The sequence below is a fragment of the Paramisgurnus dabryanus genome, chromosome 1, assembly GCF_030506205.2.
Source record: "Paramisgurnus dabryanus chromosome 1, PD_genome_1.1, whole genome shotgun sequence".
NCBI classification, from domain to species: domain Eukaryota; kingdom Metazoa; phylum Chordata; class Actinopteri; order Cypriniformes; family Cobitidae; genus Paramisgurnus; species Paramisgurnus dabryanus.
This window is the reverse complement of record NC_133337.1, coordinates 16,316,791-16,337,781: the sequence shown is the minus strand read 5'-3', so window position 1 is coordinate 16,337,781 and position 20,991 is coordinate 16,316,791. Positions and strand designations below refer to the sequence as shown.

General features: G+C 37.0%; 1 protein-coding gene across 8 annotated transcripts in view; it reads right to left on the bottom strand.

Moving 5' to 3' along the window:
- The window catches only part of celsr1a (cadherin EGF LAG seven-pass G-type receptor 1a), a 97,131-nt gene that overhangs the window by 2,214 nt on the left and 73,926 nt on the right, over nucleotides 1-20,991 (bottom strand). For 4 of the 8 annotated variants that reach the window (XM_065269234.2, XM_065269235.2, XM_065269236.2 and 1 more), the window contains 27 exons: nucleotides 19,353-19,516; nucleotides 19,128-19,253; nucleotides 16,972-17,144; nucleotides 15,350-15,535; nucleotides 14,824-14,937; nucleotides 13,484-13,652; nucleotides 13,243-13,384; nucleotides 11,565-11,685; nucleotides 11,297-11,480; nucleotides 11,091-11,192; nucleotides 10,054-10,148; nucleotides 9,754-9,963; nucleotides 8,684-8,867; nucleotides 8,358-8,501; nucleotides 7,912-8,086; nucleotides 7,616-7,783; nucleotides 7,078-7,204; nucleotides 6,242-6,442; nucleotides 5,252-5,426; nucleotides 4,162-4,274; nucleotides 3,986-4,065; nucleotides 3,772-3,898; nucleotides 2,944-3,069; nucleotides 2,644-2,780; nucleotides 1,682-1,782; nucleotides 1,329-1,511; nucleotides 1,020-1,247 (listed from right to left, as the gene is read on the bottom strand). In XM_065269234.2, coding sequence (XP_065125306.2) covers nucleotides 1,020-1,247; nucleotides 1,329-1,511; nucleotides 1,682-1,782; nucleotides 2,644-2,780; nucleotides 2,944-3,069; nucleotides 3,772-3,898; nucleotides 3,986-4,065; nucleotides 4,162-4,274; nucleotides 5,252-5,426; nucleotides 6,242-6,442; nucleotides 7,078-7,204; nucleotides 7,616-7,783; nucleotides 7,912-8,086; nucleotides 8,358-8,501; nucleotides 8,684-8,867; nucleotides 9,754-9,963; nucleotides 10,054-10,148; nucleotides 11,091-11,192; nucleotides 11,297-11,480; nucleotides 11,565-11,685; nucleotides 13,243-13,384; nucleotides 13,484-13,652; nucleotides 14,824-14,937; nucleotides 15,350-15,535; nucleotides 16,972-17,144; nucleotides 19,128-19,253; nucleotides 19,353-19,516 — 4,055 coding nt within the window. The remainder of the gene's footprint in view (nucleotides 1-1,019; nucleotides 1,248-1,328; nucleotides 1,512-1,681; nucleotides 1,783-2,643; nucleotides 2,781-2,943; nucleotides 3,070-3,771; nucleotides 3,899-3,985; nucleotides 4,066-4,161; nucleotides 4,275-5,251; nucleotides 5,427-6,241; nucleotides 6,443-7,077; nucleotides 7,205-7,615; nucleotides 7,784-7,911; nucleotides 8,087-8,357; nucleotides 8,502-8,683; nucleotides 8,868-9,753; nucleotides 9,964-10,053; nucleotides 10,149-11,090; nucleotides 11,193-11,296; nucleotides 11,481-11,564; nucleotides 11,686-13,242; nucleotides 13,385-13,483; nucleotides 13,653-14,823; nucleotides 14,938-15,349; nucleotides 15,536-16,971; nucleotides 17,145-19,127; nucleotides 19,254-19,352; nucleotides 19,517-20,991) is intronic. The other 4 variants (XM_065269237.2, XM_065269242.2, XM_065269243.2 and 1 more) reach the window with 2 other exon arrangements.

Below are 20,991 nucleotides of genomic sequence, written 5' to 3'. Positions count from 1 at the left end.
AAATATTTGATGCAGTAAATTGTTTTTGAAAATGCTTGGGTGTAAAACAATGCTATTACCCATACTGTAATATCATAATCTAAATCAGTGGTCTCCAACATGGTGCCCAAATAGAGTCTGTGAGTTGCCCGGCAAAGCATATTCTACTAATAGCCTAAATTTTAATATTTATTTATTACATATTTTTATATTTGTCTGGCTTATTTTATGTATGTTCACATTTTAAACAATGATAAAACATATCCACAAGTAAAATAAAACAAAATTAAGTAAAACAATACAAGTTTTGAGTAAACTATATAAAAAAGTTGCCCTCCACCTTGTTTTATCCATTGTGGTAGCCCTTGCTCCCAAAAAGGTTGGAGACCCATGATCTAAATAAATGCAATTAATTCCTAATAGATAAAAGTCCTGAATATTCTATTTTACTCATAAATATCAATTCTATTTTATTTTTAAAGGGCTTTTCACAATTTTCATGGCTACAAAAGACAAAAACATTTTAGCACAAAAATATTAGATATAAAAAAATAGAAACATTTTATAAAAATAGAAAAATTATATAAAAATAGAAAAATTAAATAAAGATATGAAAATGATACTCCAACAGAAAAACAATTTATGTATTCACTATATATGGTAAATATAATGATAAAACAATTGCAAAAAGCACTATATAAATAAAATTGAATTGAATTACATGATGCTGACTTTACATTACAAATATTTAATTATAAATGGTTATTAATAATTCATAAATTAATAATGAACTGTCTGTAGGATTGTAATTTAATCATCATAATCAAAATATGTGAATTATCACATTAGTCTTTAAACTGGCTTCATTTAACTGTTTATATATATATTTTGTTTTATTTTATGTGTTCACATTTAACATAAATTTATTAATGTATTTATTTGTTCACTAATAGTCATACTACTAAACAATCTCTAATTTACATGAATTAATTTTAAAACTTGTGAATTAATTTTAAAAAAAATGTATTTGTTGCTCTCACCCTTTCTTTGTTCAGGATGGTGGTTGCTATTGGGTTGTGTGGCTGGTGTTGGGTTTTCCTTGTCCTGAATAGTTTCTCCAATGTGATTGAGTTTATTTTCCTGATGGAGCTCCACATTGACTTTAGTTTCCACTCTCAGTCTCTCTGCCCCTACTGGATCTTCACTGTCACTGGCTGTCATGGTTTCAGTTGGCCAGTAAGGCTTCACGTGATTGGACACGGTGTCCACTGAGACATAAAAGATGAGCGTTAATAAGAAAGTAAAGCTCTTTATCCCAGTTTTAAAAGTTTTGTGACTTCCATATTTACCCTGAATGTTATTAAGAAGGTAAAAGCTGTGTCTTCTACCTTTTGGAGTGCTGTGTATCGGCTGCCTCTCATTATTCCATTTTGGCTTCATTTCGATGTCTTCGTCTTCGCTGTCAGATGAATGAGAGGAAGCGTATGAGCTGCTGTGTTCGTCCACGGAGAGCTCACTGTCTGAATCTGAGTCTAAAAAAATGAAAACACGCAACCTTTGTCAGCAACTCAACAAGCGATTACTTCTTACACAGCAGCTCTGGATAACTTCATGTAATTCTTATAATATGCTGTCTAACAGTATAAGCAAACAAATATGCATGCATACAGTAAATTTCAGGGCTCACAAAAGTTTTTTATACCATCTGCTTTAGTGCCGTTATGGAAGAGTGAGCCATCAATGTCAGTGTATCCGGCTTTAGCATTTCCAGATGAAACACCAGGCTTCTGACCTAATTCATCTCTGTAAAAGTGTGAGACAATCAAAGAAAGAGGCATAAAAGAGAAGATCTGAGCATAAAAAAACTGTAAATATAAGAGAAATCAATAAATCAACATTCTGCAAAGAGAAATAACAGCAAAAAAAAGACAACAAATATCAAGATAAATACTGAATATCATCAAAATTGGTGTCACTGTATTGCTTAGTGATGACAAAAATGATTGCTTTGTAAATGTATATATATGAATAAATTCCCAAATAAATCTTTGGTGTCCATAGAGTACATATGTTTTATCTCAAAATATCATATAGATAATTTAATATATAAAGTTAAAATTGCCACTTTGTAGGTGTGTGCAAAAATGTGCCGTTTTGGGTGTGACCTTTAAAATGCAAATGAGCTGATATCTGCACTAAATGGCGGTGCCGTGGTTGGATAGTGCAGATTAAGGGGCGGCCTTATCCCTTTCTGACATCACCATGGGACCCAAATTTCAATGACCTATTTTATCACATGTTTGCAGAGAATGGTTTACCAAACTAAGTTACTTGGTTGATCCTATTCACATTTTCTAGGTTGATAAAAGCACTGGGGACCCAATTATAGCACTGTAACATGGAAAAAGTGAGATTTTCATGCTATGTCCTCTTTAAAACAATAAAATGACTGAGGTTCTGTCGACAAACATCCACGTGCATGCATTGCATATAGTACTGCAGTATTGCGAAGCAGAGGCCATGCACCTTGGCACATGCATTTGAAAAGAGAAACATCATGCAAATAGGACCGAAAATCATACATTAAGAGATGAAGAAAGGTCAGGTAAAATAAAAGCAGGTGAGATCCAAGTGTAGCGCTGTGCCCCAGCAGTAGCGTGTTACCTGTGCATATAATTAAGGTAGCTGCTGTGGCTCTTAGCTGACCTGGCTGTGCTGTCCAGCGATACAGTGGACTCGCCGATGGCTGAACGGAACATCACTCCATCTTCCATGTATGTGTTATTACAGTTCAGTGTGCGCTAAAATAAAATATAACAAAACATAGGGCCACATTACCGCAAACTTCTTGCTATGAAACTAAATTGCTTAAAATTACATGCAAATTACAATGACTTGTTTGATCATAACCAGAGCTGTAAATGATGTTTGATGTATAAATATTTTAAAATGACTGAAATTTACCGTGAGTAGGGAGGTGCGTGTGGTACTGGACTCATCAGGCAAAGGTTTCTTCCCAGTGAAAACGTTCTTTAGATTTTTTCTCACCTCTTTACTGAACACAATGTAGAAGAAGAAGAAAAATACACCCTAAAAAAAGAAATGTTAACAAAGTTTACACCAAGCTTTATTGCGTAGGGTGGTTTCAATTATTTGAATTATTATATTTTTGCTTTGTTTTTCAATGTTACAGTCTTCTTTTACTCATATATATAGATCAGTATAATGAAACAAATGAACTCTTTCCCCACCATTTACTAGTTAACTCTTCAATTAAAAGAAAATGCTTCGCCGACAAAGATGAGTTTTTCCGGCAGTCCGTATTTCCGGTTTTATGCACCCGGTGGTGCTCTTATCCAACGTATAAAATCCGTAAGTATTTCCTCAGGGCAAACAGTTCAAACTGTGTGTATGTTTAGAGGATCACTCTGAATCTGATCTCTATCAAACGTCCTTCACAAAAATTGATTTAATGTAGCTTTTTTTTCAAAATTTTGTATTTTTAAAGAAACCTATCCATATTTGAGCGGTGATAAAAAGAGAACAAATGAACTTAGGATGAAACTTTTTTTTTTATTTGATATTTTGTATGTTTATATATTTAAAGAAGAACATTTTCTGAAAGGCATTCAACTTTATCATTTTTTAAATAATAAAAAAATTCTTCTTTTTTCAAAAATGCTGGCGGGGAAAGAGTTAAATATATAAATGATCTATCTACACACATGAAGTTCAAATCCAATAATCTGACTAATGCTACTGTAGATTTATATATTTTCTTAAAAGCATTACCTGCAGACAACTAAAAATGGCAAACAGGTAGTGGAAGAGCATGACATCATTGTTAACTGCTATTAAACCCAGCAGCCAGGTGGCGCTAACAAGCAACAGCAGTAGGAAGGCCATTCGAAGAGCAGGTCTGGTGGACACATACAATAACAAAATATTAATAAAAATATTTATAACAATCCAAATCATTGTGAATGAATCACAGTGCAGGTCTTACATGACTCCAGATTTCTGAAAAGCGCGCTGTCTGCGACCACATGATGCCTTTGCAGCCATCAAAAAGATAACAACGTTAACCTGCAAAAGAGAAATGTGTCACAAATGCATGTAAGCATGAAACTATGGAATGAAACTAACAATAGGTATGAATAGGTTTCGAATATATGTACTCACCAGCACTATTACTGCAATAGGTCCCGCGAAGCTGTAGATGATGGTGTCGTGGACAGAAAGCCAGCAGAAATCGGGGTTCCCATAGCCTTGAGGATCAAGACCCACGGCCAGTCCTGATAAACACAAACAAAAACATTGTACATATCTTTAAGACGTTGTAAGATGTGCACTTGTGTAAAATCACTGCCACTGTTGGGAGTTTACTTCAGTGTACATTTTTTGTTACTAGGGTTTCTTGGGTTTGGCTGAGCTGCTTTTATATTGCGTTGCTATGTAGTTACTGGATACAAAGATGATCAGGGTGCTTGCTTATCCTCGTGTTTTGAAGTGTTTACTAGGGTGGTCTGAGTGAATGCAAAGGCTTTTCTAGGTGGTCCCTATGACATTCTTGCCTGTAATATTTTATTTTATTCTGACATTTTATGATTCATCCACAAGTCAATTTCATTCATGTCCGTACAACAAACAGTGCATGATCAGTTAAACACAGCAATTTACTACTTAGGTTTAGCGGTTTGTTTAAATTCCTAACCCCAAGTATGAGTAAAGAACCTTTATAAACAGGAGTAAGGAGATCAGGCAAACATTCATTGTGCTGAGAGGACAGGAGTTGGGTCAAACGCTATTATCTGTGAGATAGGGGCTTTTTCACCTCTTTGAGCATGTGCCAGTGAAGAAAGTGACACCCATTATGAGAGAGAGAGAGAGAGCGAGAGAGAGAGGGAGAAAGAGAGAGAGAGAGAGAGAGAGAGAGAGAGAGAGAGAGAGCGAGAGAGAGGTAGTAATATGAAGACACTGGCAGTTCTGTCTCTTTCCCACAGGGATCACACACACACATACACACACAGCAATTAAAGGAGGGGCGAGCCCAAGCACGAGAACATGGGTGTGTATGTGGTGTGTGGTTAAAAGGCAACACCAATGTTTTATTAGTGGTGCTGTGTTTGTGAAATTCATAAGCAACCTCATATAAAACTGTATGACTGTGTTGGATAAAACAGGTTTATGTTGTGTACACCGGTGTACACATATCAGTATCTATAAATAATTTGTTCGAGATTTAGAGAATGTTTGCGTGTGCGTTTCAAACCTGTAATAATGGCAGGAATCCCCCAGCCTATGGCGTAGTAGAAGCGCATGTGGCCGTGGTTGATGTTCCTGACCTCTGTAAGCATACGGTATATGTGCAAACCCTCCACAAACGTCCAGGCAAACGTGCACATGTAGAAGTAGTGCAGTAGTATGGCTATCACCGTACACACGAACTGCAGAGATGGAGAAACCGTTAACATTCAGGAGGACAACTGAAACAAGTGCGTGGCTCAAGAAATGTCCACGTCTCTAGAAATTCACCTCAAAATTTACAGCAAAGACATTGAAATGCATATGTACAAGATTTTAACACTGATTTGTTTTCACTTACAGATAGACCTAAACAGTTTATCTAGATCTAACATGAATTTTGTTACAGAATGCCGTTATGGGAAAATCTCATAGGAAACGCGGAAAGCCAAAACCAAACTAAATTCCCAGTCATTAAACCTATTTATAAATACTTGCAATACTTGATATCTGGTATTTATGAGATTAAACTACTGTTGGCACAACTAAAGTCAAATGAACCAAATTTGTACAGAAATCTGAAATATACAAACAGAATGCAGTAATCTGATTATAATCCACTAAGTCCCATACAGTCAAAGACACAGCAGAAACAGTTAGTATGAGTTTGTGCATTAAACCACACCTAAAATTGATTTATTATAACTTTTTCTCCTCTAGTGGTGCATTATCCAAAACCAGATGTCAACCTCAAAGCTGCATATCCTTATGGTATATCCAGCTATTCATTAAAGACTTTGAGGCTAGGAATCAAAATTTCCGTAAAGTGCTAAAAATTGAAAAGTAAAACATCTCAATGAGGGCTTAGTGAGAAGACACAAACCACATTTGACATTTAAACATTCACTTGATAAAAGCCACTTCTGTGTGGTGTTCTGATTTCATTTTCACTTTCCTATGATTCCCCTTTAAACGGTATAGGTTTAAAATGGTAATACTTTAAAGAAGAGTTTCTCACCAGGTTGTCCGTCTGATTGATTCCGATGAGGAAGACGAGTTCGGAGAAGAAAAGGGCGGCCACCAGGTTCTTGTGGATGCTGAGCAGATTTGACCGTAGTTTATGCAGGATGGCCAGAAGGATGAAGGTAATCAGAAGTGCCAGCAGAGAGGCAGAGACTGTGGTGTAAGTGACGATCTTCAAGGGAAGAACATCACCGTGCTGGGGGAAAGAGCAAGAGAGGGTCCACAGAAATGAGAATGTGGCGAAACAAGACATCAGAACAGAAAAAAAAGAAAAGTAAAACTCAAAACATGATTGTGATGACGGCAACCTAAAGATGCGGAATGAATGGGGCTAGGCTAAATGCTAACACATTCACGACGCGCTGTACAGTGCACGAATTGAAAAAAGATAGATATGTATTAATTCGTCTAAGTTGAGGTAATAACATAGTTTAATATGGCAAAAGGCTTGATCTCTTTCAGGCCTTGCAGGTGTTTTTTATGATCGCAAAAATGTCTGGCCTGCCATCTCTGTTTCTGACTCAAATTGTTCCCGTTCAGGTACACAGTGCGCGTAATTCTACGTTATTATGTTCAGTTTAATTCAGTACATTATTTTATTTTTAAATTGAATTAATTAAACTGAAAAGTAACTTGCATTATTTTTTAAAAAAGTAACCTAAAATGAATGTGTACATTTATAAAGTAATGCGTTACTTTACTCGTTACTTTAGAAAAGTAATATTATTACGTAATGCACATTACTTGTAATGCGTTACCCCCAACACTGGTCTTTAAGTCTTATAGAAACAGCAGTTTTTTTTCTTCACTAGGTTGACTTAAGCACAGTACCTCTCTCTTGGAGATGTCCATAAGGATGGCAAAGCTGGTCATGTGATTGCACTGGCAGCTGATGTGGGTGTAGTTTCTGAAGACGAGGTCACAGCCTTTGGATGACCATCCACCCTTCCCTCCAACACTGATATGAATAGATACCACACTAGAGTTAGTCATAGACACAACATTCCCTTTAAAATAATGGTGTGGGTTTGGAACTCCCCCTTCTTGCCAAAGAATCACGAATACACAATAACACAAAAAATAGGTTGAAACTTGCACAGCATGCTTAAAATTTATTGTCATTATCTGCACATTCAGTGCAATACAGCCTGGGGCTTGTTGGGAAAGTGATTATTTCTTTAAACATAAATTAAAGTTCAATTTTATATAAAGAAAAAGTTTTTATTAATTTCATAATGAAGAAAATAATGCTTCTTAACCCTACAATTAATGTACCCAACATATTACAAACTCCTACTCTAACGTTTGCCACAAATGGTCCAATTAGTGAACTTTGTATACATTTGGGTCTGAAGGTGGTGGTACTCACGTGAAAGAGTGGTTCCAGTACACACACACAGGTTTGGATCTCTCCTCTGTCTCCAGCAGGTTGTAGTCCAGCGTGATCGGGTGTTCGAGAGGCATGTGTATCGGCCCACCTTCACTGTACACTTTTGCGCTTATGATGGGTGTGTTAATGACCGGACGGTTCGGCAGCCTGTTGGAATAATGGTCACTTTTACTTGTTTGATGTTTACCATCTAATGTGTCAAGACTGCGGACTAAATATTTAGACAAGCTTTAAATAGTTGCCCTCAATGAGGCCAAGCTCATGGCATTTAGTACCTGAGGCTGCGGCGGTCAGGGTCATAGCGCTCTGGAAGGAGGTGGCCTAGTGTTTTGTAGATGATGACTGCAGCCACAGGAAATGGGGCAAGATTGTCAGTATACCTCTTCCTCACGGCATGACTGTGCTCTTCATCAAAATGAAGATGAGCTGCTGGATCAGCTGTGGGAGAAACTAGAGAATAAAGAAAAGTCATGTAGTTATGGAGATATAGAGATAGAAATATTTCGTATGGCAATTCAATCACACTATTTTTCTATTAAACAATTTTTTGGGCCCATAAGGTGGGAAAAATAAAAAATAAATAATTAATAAAAAAGTGGCTAATAGAAGCTAATAATTTTTTTTTTTAAATAAAACATTAGTATATAAAAACATCCTCAACATCTTTGTTGTGTGTGTGTAAATTATAATTCATTGTCTTTGCATTAATTTGATTTCATACCTTTATTCACTGGGGATTTGAAGTTGAATTCTGGGAAGAGAATGGATGACTTCAGGTCTTTAGGGCACTCCTGGTCATTCTTCTGGAAACGGGGAATTTTTGTCTCTTCTGGATATGTGGCATTCAGGTAATCCACCGCAAAAACTATGAAAGAGTCAGAAGATGCTGTTGGAATTGTACTTAATTTTAAAGCACAAAATAATAATAGTAGATAAAACATCAATTTGTAAATATGTTAAGATATAAACTAAATTATTTGCAATATCATGTTAAATACTAAACTTGATCTATTATATATAAAATAAAATAAATAAACATGAACTCACTCATGTTTTCTGTGACAATGATGAAGGGTTTCAGGTAGGTCTTCCTCATGTTTTGAGCTACAGTGTCGGCGTAGTCCTCAAAGTTTCTCAGCAGTTGTGCTGTGCCCGCTTCTGTTCTTTGTATCTGATCCCAGTGGTCTTTATTACTGGCATCCAGGATTGCACTGCCAGCCTTCACTATGTTCTGCGTAGTGAAACATTTATATATTTAAGACACAGATTTAAGAGCCATTAAAATGCTGAATTTGGGCCAAGATGAGCCTTTTGAATGTGGTCTTAAAATGCATCCTTATCCTAAAATCATAAATCACAATAAGTATGCTCATGTTGCCAGATGTGCTCTAAACGCGGACGTTTTTGTTCTCATGACGTCAATCACTGTATGCTGTGTTATTTAAACTAATCCACTAAACCTCAGGGCTAAAAGCTCACAATTTTGGGCTGCACAAAATTCCACTGTTGCTGTAGTTAGAAACATCACTAAAAACTACATTTTTCTGTTTTATAACAGAAATTTGAGTGGTGCTTGCATGTGTGTTGATATGACATTGCTCAGGTGTTTTGAATGGTTGCTAGGGTATTGCTTGGTGTTTCAAAAGATGTTGGCAGGTGGTTGCTAGGGTGAATTGTTGCTACAGTAGATGGCTGTTTACTGGCCTAAGTAAAAAAGCCCTCCTCTTAGGCTACATTTATGTGACAACAATGTAGTAAAAATTAGAAAAGATTTTTCTTTGCGTTACACATGACAACTCTGGTCAAAAAGATCCACAGTTACACCTATTTGCAAAAACATCTGAAAACCCTGTGTTTTATGTGTGGAAAAATGTTATATCCGTGCATCTCTATTCCTTATTTAATTGTTCACAACTCTAGGTCTAATCACTTAGAAAAAACTCTCCTACTTTAATTAAACTGATAATATATCTAAAAGCACATACAGCATAGGATAAGTTAAGCACTCATTCAAAACACTAAACCTAAGTACAAAGAAAGTGATGCAGACATTAATAATAACTGTTAACTGTGATATTATACTGTGAAAACAATAAAAATAAAAGACCACAACCCACCTCGTTGAATTTGGTATCACGCATGGCAGCCAGGTTAAAACCCTGCTGCTGGCTTTCATAGCGCAAAATCTTGGAAACGAGCTGGTAGGAGGTTTTCACATCATTCCCATAGAAAGAGCTGGTTTGATCAGTGGCTTTCTGTAACATGTGAGCAATGTCCTCCGATATCTGCCCATTCATCATGGATTCATTCCGATGCAAGTCTTCATTCTGCAGAGAAAAATTAAGAGAGCTCTTTCATAAACCTCTTCAAAGTATATTTGTAATTGTTTAAAGTAAAATGATATTAAAATGACATACCATTTTCTTGAGTCGAGCAAAAGTAATGGTGGTACAGTTGAAAAGTTCAGGGGGCAACCAGCCTTTCTCATCATTGCAGTGTCTGATGGCAGTGCCTAAATAAAGGGTTAAAGAAAGAGTTGTTTGCCAGACTTTTCCTTAAAGTAGTGTTACGGGAGTTTCTCAAACAGAAAACTCATTCCACACCCTTTCCTTAAAAAAGTCATTCACCAGCACCGGGTTAATGTCTCTTACTACAAACACTGCCAAGTCAAGCCCCACAATGCTTTTTGTTCTACCAGTTCCCCCTAGAGACAAGGCCTTGTTAACATTCGATCACCTGACCAATGAAAAAGCTAACTGCAAAGATCTGCCAATAAGAGTTCTTTGTTAACAGGGCTGGCTAACATCAATGGGGTACGGCAATTCCAAGCGAAAGATAACCACAATTACACTGGCATTTGTACAATTCTCAGCCTATGATTTCACTTTAATGAAAGATTTTTAAAAGATTTTTCCTTTTTATCATCTTGGAAATTTAAATCCAGTATCACCTGACCAGTGGCGGCTGGTGACTCCTTTTTTCGAGGGCGCACGATGCAAGTTTGTCACAACATGTATTTAGCCCGTCATGTGTATGTGGCTCGTAATTTCAAAATATGTGTTCAGCGCATCAAGTGAACCTGTGTGCATCAAGTGTCTTGTCAAAATAAGTGCCTGCTGCAGATGCGTCTAAAGGGTTTATGATAAAAGAGACGCTTGCGTTTGCCAGATACTCGCATAATCTCATGCGTAGTCAGAGTTTACTGTTAAGGGAGTATCTTGTGTGTATTTTGTGAACGTGAGCGTCTCTTTTATCATAAACGGTTTTGACGCGTGTGCAGCAGGCACTTATTTTGACAAAACACTTGATGCACATGGACGCAACAATTACAAATTTTGAAAACACGTGCGCCCCTCGGAAGAGCCGTCATGAGCCGCCACTGCACCTTACACAAAATGGACATATCTTCATTCCTAACTTCCAAGTCCATTAAAGATATTCCAGCAACACTTACCAATAGATCCCTTGGGGCAATCAATGGCTACTGGCCGTCCAAAGTTAGTTTTGGGCCACCAGATTCCAGCATCAAAGGCTCTCGGGCAACGCTCATACACAACTGAAGAAAGGCAATAAAGACAGGCGATGTAACTACAATCACTTAGTATTAAATTGTTGTTTGTGAACTCAAAGTAGGATACAGTAGGTTAAATCAGCACGTACCCTCACATCCCGTGTTGGTCACCTCAGCGAAGGGGTTGTCGCAGCGGTTACATTGTCGTCCGATCACACCTGCCTTGCACGGGCAATTGCCCGTCTCTGGGTCGCACGTTCGCGAATTGGAACCCAAATGAAAGCAGTCACAAGGGAAGCAGGTGTCACTGTCTTTTGGTCGATAATAGTTGTCCTGCATTGAGAATCGTTTATTACAGTCAAAAAAGGACTGATTTGATACATTTGTTTTGTTAAAAAAAAAAAAAAGTATTCACACCTTGCAGCGACATTCTCCCGTGGTCTTGTTGCAGTCAGAGTTGAAGCCTTTGCTGACATCACAGTTGCAGGGGCCACACATTGGGCTTCCCCACCAACCCCGAGGACACGGTTTCTCCACCCTAAATCACAATTAAATTTAGGCAAAATGTAATAAAACATGCAGGTTCACCTACAAGTACCTTTTGTTTTCTTAAATAACGTGACACTGGTGAGTCAGCTATTAAAAAAAAACAAAAACAAAGAACAACCTTCGCCTGTGAATTTTTTTAATGGTTTTCAAGTAGGCTGCTGATCTCAGTGGAGCATGAAAATCTGTCAGCGTATTTCAACCAAGAACAAACTTTATCAATCACTGGGAGGATTTGTAATGCCATATGGATCTGAACACGGAAGACTGAGCTAAAAACACTGAAGATAAGAAAACTGTGAGAAACAGACTTGTGCTACCCAGGTAAATAGGTTCAGACACCCATTTCTTGGGTGGCCAATGTGTGTAAATACATAATTGATCCTGTTTTTAATCCTCACAGCAGGTGATTTAAATAAGGTATTGTGAGTAAACATGCTCTAAACTAGACCTTTAAGTCTAGCAGTGCTATGCCTGAAACATCATAGGCAGGTACATTAACAAGAACGCTTCAAGCTATGAAAGATTAATTACATGTGTCATTATGTGTCACAGCACAAGTCATAACACAACACATCAGAGGATCATCTTCTATGTTCAGCTTTTGTTTTAAGTCAGCTTAATTTCACAATTTGGATTTCTGAACTTGGAACCTGATAAAACTGAACACAGCCCTTACACAAAAAATAAATAAATAAATTAACTTAAGAGATGCACGCTTTTAGACCATTGAATGCCCAATGCATTTCCATTCAGGAAACATGCATTCTCTTCACATAATAAAAGTGCATGGCTGCATGGTGCATCAGATGCCAACGGCATACTTGTGTCCTAACTTAATAAAGGGCCGTCAGTGAGAGAGGAAGCACAGAGAGGGGTGGCCATAATAAGCAGGCAATTCATTGCTGATCTCAGGGTTTATCAGCTTAAATATGAAAATGAAAGGGGAGGTAATATTTCTGAGAGCTTGTGTGGGCATGTGACGGGGTGCATTGTGTTGTTTTGATTCGCTGTGTGGAGCAATGCCAACACAATAACAACCCCACCCACAGACACAAACACACACCATTGAAATGAAAATGATTTCCATAATGTTGTAAATCAAAAGACTGTCCACAGCCAAGTCACGCTAGCTAATCTAAAAATGGAGTGAAAAACTGATATATGTGTCAAACAAATATATCAGGGACGTCTTATCAAAAAGAGCTGGGCGGTATAATGGTATATACCATACAGTGCAATGCCAGGACTGTGTGACGTGGTAGAGATTTAGCTATATGATTTAAACCAAAGTAGATATTTTGTATACGTGTATCAGTGGGCAGAACTACTTTACATGCAAACACACACAAAAAAAATTAGTAATTAATAGTAGTTAATAGTTTTGATGAGTTTGATGAATTTACAATAATATTTTTCTTTTAAAATGAATAAATGTAGCAAAGAATAAGTGACCTTAAACCTTTAAGTGACATCTAGCCCACCAGCTTAACCCGCAGTTATTTTAACCAGACTGGTCCAACATAAAAGTTCAACATTAGTGACTTACTTGTTTTCACAGTACTGTCCATAATAGTCCGGACCGCACTCGCATGTGTAACCGTGAGAGGAACTTGGCTTCCGAACGCACGTTGACAAATGCTCACAAGGGTTCAGATGACATGCATCAACACAGTCTTTACCAAAGAAACCTGTGAACGACAGCAAGCAAGCAAGACAAAAATCAGATGAATGCCTTCACCTAAAATAGAGCTTTACAAACCCTGTAAATGTACTGCTGATGTCATTACCAGGGTCACAGGTGCAGGTGTGTGCGTTCCAGTCATCCAGACAATGGCTGTTCTCTGGGCACATGTTTGGATCGCAGGGGCCGGTCAAATCGCAGCCGTCCTCCACGTTGATCTTTTGCCCCTGCTGCATGTTAATGTTAGCTGTGTTTGTGGCACCCATCCGAACGCCCTGTGAAGCACGTACAAAACACTGAGAAAACGGCTAACACAGATTTAACAAAACAGAATTACACCAAAAGACGATGGTTTACATTAAGTGACTGCTGCTACACCATGCAAAATTTACAATGTCAATGCTAGAAATTGTCAAAGCGATGCTATTGTATGTGGTAACTAGGATGTTCTGGGTGATATTTGACACCAACCCAAATGCTTAAGTCTTTTTTAAGGTAAGTCTGTGGAATTTTTGGTCTTTTGGCAAAAGGTATTTTAATACTTGTCCGTAACACAAACGGTGCAGGATGTTGCTGGAATATTTATTATTTACACTCAGTTAATAATGTTTATTCAAATCCTTAAAGGGATAGTTCAACCAAAAATAAAAAAAATCTGTCATAATTAACTTAACCTCAAGTTGTTCCAAACCTGTATAATTTGAATTATATTCTGAATATTCTGTGATATTTTGAAGAATGTTTGTAACAAAGCAGATCTGGGGCACCATTCACTTCCATGTGTAAATGATAACAGAATTTAAATTTTGGGGTAAACTACCCCTTGAAAGGAAAACACCGTTTTTTTGTAATATTTTACTATGTTCTTACCTCAACTTTGAAGAATTAATATATACCAATTTTTTTTTAATGCGCGCACTTAATCTTCCCTGATTGGATCCTATGGAATGAATGGGGCTAGGCTAAATGCTAACACAGGGGTGCCCAACCCTGTTTCTGGACGGCTACCGTCCTGCAGATTTTAGCTCCAACCCCAATCAAACACAGCTGAAGCAGCTAATCAATGTGTTCAGGGTTGCTTGATAATTACAGACAGGTGTGTTGGAGCTGGGTTGAAACTGAAGTCTGCAGGACGGTAGCCCTCCAGGAGTAGGGTTGGGCACCCCTGTGCTAACACATTCACAACGCGCTATACAAAGATTAAGTGCACGCACTGAAAAAAGATAGGTATGTATAAATCCGTCTGAGTTAAGAACACAATAAAATATTGAAAACTGTGGTGTTTTCCTTTAATATTTAGTACGACCAATTTAAAAAAGTAATGCTTGCTTTAGCAAACACCACTAATAAAGCTATGAATTCTGGGTATAACATAAATACAATTGTGAAATCTCTGCAGGAAACTTCATTTAAAAAATCTTAGGATTATCTTTCTCCAGGTCTCACCTGCATGCATCCTTTAAAGCCCTGCTGGACACTGTTGCTCTGTCCCAGAAGTCCACCAGTAAACAAGCTCCTCAGCTTGAGTCCAGGTAATTCATTCCCAATCTCTGCTGTCTTCTGTAAAAGAATGCAAGGATTCAGCACACACCTTTCATCACCTGGGCAATTCCTTGCAAAATCAACCTTACTATGAAACAATTAAGATTTCAATTATACCGATAGCTCAGTTGTCAATATTTTAAACCCATTTATTTTATTATACTTAAGTATGATTATGGTCAGGTTTGTGCCGCTTTCAACAACAGTCCATATTCCTCAATTTAATATTTTCTGTTAGCGCTTCTGCACTATTTGAAAAGATCATGTATTAATGTACAGTATTAATACTTTGTATTACAGCATGTCTTACTATACTGCCTCTACAGGATGTTTGGCATTGTTGTACGCCTCATTTGCTTTGGATAAAACTGTCTGATGAATTAATAAATGTAAATGTAATGTAAATGATGAAGTGCAACACAGAACGTACCACGAACATGTCATAATCCAGGACGACCTGTGCTATGTACTTTGTGTCTTTTCCTTCCTTGCTGCTCTTCAGCTCCACTAGGAGGTGGTGCCATTCTCCGTCGTTTACTCTGAACTCTGGGAAATCCAGCACAGCCACCTGCTGCTCTCTCAGAGACACTTCAAACCGCACATACTTGTCCCTCACCTTCGGAAAAGTTAGAAAAGGGATGCAAACTACATGAGTCACTGCAATAAAATACTCTAGCAATTTCACGACAAAAACAATCTTTATGCAACTAGTGCCCAAAAGTGATACTAATGAACTAATGAATACTAATGAATAAACAACTGACATCTTCCCTCTTTATTTAAATATTTTAAAAATAATATTAATAATTGTATATTCATGTTGCACAGGTTTGAAATATAAACTGAGGCTCAGCTTTGAAAAGAATGTAGGGCGGCTTGGCAAAAAATAACAAACAAGATTAACAAATATTAACAACAAATTAATCTGCAGTCAGTGACAAAAACGGTTTGGCAAGATGAGAAATTCAAAAATCTAAAAAAAACAAGCATCAGGTTTTTTTCAATGCACATAGTGTATTTATGTTCATTTTATGCAATAAAAAATTACATTTGCACTATTTTTATGAAAGTTATGACTGAATGAACCTGAAAATATAAAATGGTGTAACCGCCAATTGCACCAAAGAATAAAAAATATTAAATATTTAATCCATCTTGAAGGCATGTAAGCATAATCATCAAATAAAATAAATAAAAATTTTATTAGTTATTTTTTAAATGTAAATTGTAATGCGTTTTTGTAATATTTATCCTGACATCTTTTTAAAATTTCTAAATAATCTTTGACAAATTATGTAAAAAATGTATAAAAAATTATATTACACTAAACTAGATGATTATATTTTATTACACATTTTTTTATGATTTATTTATATTTTTATTTAAAAAAAAATTGTTACACCAACCGACACAGACCACTTACACCAAATTGACATTTTTGCAGTTTTCCCCCAAATATTCATTCAAAATGAAATAAAACCAGAAATTTTTGACTTGTAACCCTTTTAAATTTAATTGAACCATACTGTACGGACACAAAATAATTAACGTCACGTCACTGACCCTTTATTAGCTTTGATCTTTTTGTTTTTCTAAGTATTTTTGTGTATTATTATAAAACCTTTTGTATATAATAAAAAAAGGTTATTTAATACTCCAAGGTTTGCTATTTTGCCAAATTATATTTGAAAATACATTGTGTTTAGTGTTTTGAACTTTTGGCACCATACCTCAAATTCTGATGGTTTAATCTAATCTGATGGGGCATTAAAAGCTTTATCTTTTTTGGCTACTACAATGTTACTGTTCAAGCTTGTTTTTGTGCACAAGAATGCAATTCATAACGTAATTTAAGCATGAATAGTATTCTACAAAAAGTATGTCTTTTTTCTCTTTCAGATCAACAGCTCCATCGTCCCTTTTGAGTTGAGATTTGTGAAAACACAGAATTACAAAAAAATGTCCACCATGTTTAAATATTTAATAGAAAGCTATGTGAAACGATCACTTAAAGCACTTCCTAACTGTATTAGCCTTTTTTTAAACACTCACCAGGAGGTTGATCTGAGATGAGTCCCCGGCATTGATCTGCATCAGTACTGCGGTCCCGCCGGTCTCTCTGGTGCGAAACATCAGACTGATGTACCAGGGGATGGCAATGATGATATCAAGATCATTCCATGACACCATGGCACGACCATTAAAGTGCTGCGGTGAAGGCATGACTGAAAAATACACAGACGTAAAATTAGAACTGAATGCATTACTGTAAAAACATTATTCATTATTCAATTTCTGAATAAAGCTTTGCTCGCGTTGGAAACAAGTCACTACTACCTCTACATCTGTCCTGTAATGAAACCAAACCGCAAAGATAGGGCTACCTCAGGCATCCATCATATAAGCATAAAAAAATAACACCTTTTCCTGGCAGACACACTTAAAATGCCAGAACGTTAAATTGGAAGTTAGTCAACACAGTTATTGTTTGATAATGACATGACTTGAACATGTTTTCCATGTTTTGTAACAGAATGTTGCCCCAACAGGCCTTAAAGAGGGGACCTGAAAGAGACCAGTCTGATTCATGCAATCCCCTCTTGTATGCCTATCATTTCATTTGTTTAAACATGCAAACATATCCGAACTCACACACTATCAATGAATCACAGTGTGCATGGTCATGTTGCATCCGACTCTTTTGGCAGTAACAGTTTTAAATGCCAAAGATGGCAAAGCGTAGCAAATTTATTGCCCTGTAAACTGTGGCGAACATGTTTTTCATTACCCTCAAGCATGCTTCTGAATTTGCCATCATAATTTAAGGTTAGAAGAAGTTTACGCACTTCCTGTGCTTGAAGAAAGAGAGACAATTAGTCCAAAATTGTCACCAAACACTAGTAAGCTACCTACGTAAACAAAAATTAGCATGCTGGCTAGGTAGAAGCAACATATGGGGGATTGTTGCGAAATTAGACTTATGAGGTGTCATGAAACATTGTGATAAAAAAAAGTAAATGCATAGTAAGAATATCAAAACAAAACATCTCTTCAGGTACTCTTTTGCACATCATTTCAAATGACATCATACAAACCAAATTTTGTTGTTTTTTACACATTTAAGGTGAAAATGTTCATTACCGCAACGTGTCCATAACTGGATTTGTGTTCTTTGACATGGAAATATTTATAATTAACAATCTAAAAAATACATTGGTAAATGTACAGACAATAATAAGGAATATAAATGTGTCCAAGACCAATTTTCTCATCCTCCGCAACAATTTTCAATCATTGTTTAAGCCCTCGAGGAACTAACATTTTCAAAAAAAAAAAAAACTATTGTTGGAAGGGACATAATTGAGTGTGACACTCAAGATGGCTACCAGATAAGCAGTTATTATTTTTTCTCTTCAGATAAAAGTTGAATTTTGTCTTTTTGTTCTCATTACCGAAACATGAGTTTGTAAATGCATATTTAATGTAATATCATGTTGCGGTAATGATAATTTTTGATAGTGATAATCTAAAAAATGTAAATAATTCTATAGGAAATATTTTTTAAAGCATCTAAAAATAATGGTTATAGTAAGTTCAGACCTTAATCTTATATATGCAAAAATAAATTTGGCGTCAAGGTTTTTTTTTTAAATTTCTGATGGTGGACACCTTCTTAATCTGGATTTCGTGAGAATCACCCATATGTAAACAGTAAGGCAGCTTTTTTGGAGCACAGCTTTAAAAACAAAACAATTATAAGGTAAGTCTCAGTCCAAAAGGTTGGTATAGGGCTGAAAAGGAGTGCATAGGAGACCCTGGCTGATGTTTATAAGTGATAAGACATTTCCCTTGCAGGAAACACCATCACAATAATGTACTGCCTGCTTCCTTAACTTCCAAAAGCAATCAGTGCCAGGTTTAAAAAAACAAATAGACACATACAAGCACACGCATATGCACACTTGCAGGCTATTTAGCCTCATCTAGCCAGACCTTCAGAATAGTGGCATAGCAGGACTCCATACCAGTGACCCACTAAGGAACGCCCAAGAGGCCGTCTGACTGATATCTTAAAGCATCCAAATATAGTTTGCCTTTGTTTAAAGAAAGCAACATGCACGTCTCCCGGAAATACAGTAGAATTCTGAATTAGCTGACGACTTAAAGTGATTTCAATCTTGTGTGACTTACAATACGCGTCCACCTACCTTGATCACAGTGCTTCCCACCTCGTCCTTCGGTACAGTAACAAAAGTAAGTGTTCCACTTGTTTTCACAATGGCCGCCATGCTGACACAAGCCCTCATAGCAGAAGCTCTTTTTTGCTGGACAGCCTACACATCAATATATCAATATTAGTATTAATGAAGCACAACAAGAATCAAACCATACATGTACAGTATATCTCAAATGCAGAATAATAAATCCGAGACCTTCTGTTGTGCCGTTATTTGCGATGTAGCTGGCCATGTCTATGGATTTGCTATCGATTGTCAAGTTTCTCATGCAACCCACAAAGTCCCGGTTTCGTATAGGAAAGTCCTCCGGTAGGTTAGGTACACCACCAAGCAGAAGAGGACCGGTTAAGTCCAAAGACCTAGAGAAGAGAAAACACAAAATTGAAATGAAAATGCAGGTTTCCATATGCATTAAAGTCCTCGTTAACAAGAAGTCACAATTAACTTTACTTCCGTATTGTGACATACTCAAGGTTCCCACACCTTAGTTAACTTCAAATTCAAGGGCCTTTCAAGGACTTTTCAGGTCCAATACCTTCAAATTCAAGGACTGAATGGGGACACATTTCAAGCGAGAGCAAGGTTACATCGTGTTACCGTTAAAGATACATTGTAACAGTTGCCTTTTGAGGGAACTCGCGCTGCGTCACTGCGGTGACATTTTGGGGACGCATCCAGTGGTAAGTGCGTCTGAATGTGTATATCAAATTTAACCAATGGCGAGGCTTAACGACAAAGACAGGGTGATGCGGGAGCCAGGAAGTATATTAATATCTGAAATATTGCCAAAGACGGTGTTACAGGGACACAGGAAGTATGGCAAGGGAGGCAGGCGTCTCGTTCCCTTCTCAGGGAACAACAGTTACATACGTAACCCGAGACGTTTTCATGTGTCAAACACAACTATGCAAAAAAGCATTTTGGTATGAATCAACATTCGCATACAGAAGATATAAGCATTTAAAGCAAACAGTTAAGCACGTGTGCTAAAAAAGTCTAGAATTTTAATGATATTATCCTACACTACACAGGGAATAATATCTATGTATGTATATTTTTAAAAACTTCCCAGGGCCTTGAATTTTTTCCCCCATATTCACAAACTTTCACCGATTTCAAGGACCCCTGGGAACCCTGTAACTAACAGTTAGAGAGGTTCAGGGTTATCCTCTGCCCAAGCCATCAAGCCGAGAATCACGCCACAAGTACATTTTCAGATTTTGATTAAAGCTTATAAGACTTATTACCCTGCAATATTTCATAAAGAAAAATAAGAATTGTCAGGTTTGATTTTCAAGGGGGGACTTTAAATATACATGTAAGATTTTGGCACATGCAATATCTCTAAAAAAGAAGAATAAAGTCGCTTAAGCAGTTAACATTTATTTACTGATCACCAGAAAAGTAGGTCTACGTAAAGTTTATTCATCACATCTCAGTGTCTCACAGTAAATGAGAAGTCACGTAGATGACTCAGAAAAATGATTAACGCACCTGAGAATCACATTAAACACGCCGACGCTTAAAGAACTTACCGTGACCCGATACACATTAATGGGGAGGAGCAGGAAATACAGTAAGTTGTGGTAAATAGTCCCTACACTGAAATATACTCACTATACTCCAACCATACATGCTGTAACGTCACATAAAACAAATAGATTACCATAGTAAACATTCTTTTTAATAAAGGGCAGACGGGTGAAAGGGGGCATGACCCTCCCTAAGTGAAAGTCAATCATTGTGTCCATGGCAACGGCACCACAGGGAACAGAATGTTGTCATGTGATATAAAACAGGTCGGAGCTTATCGGTCTGGAGCGACAGGTTAAAC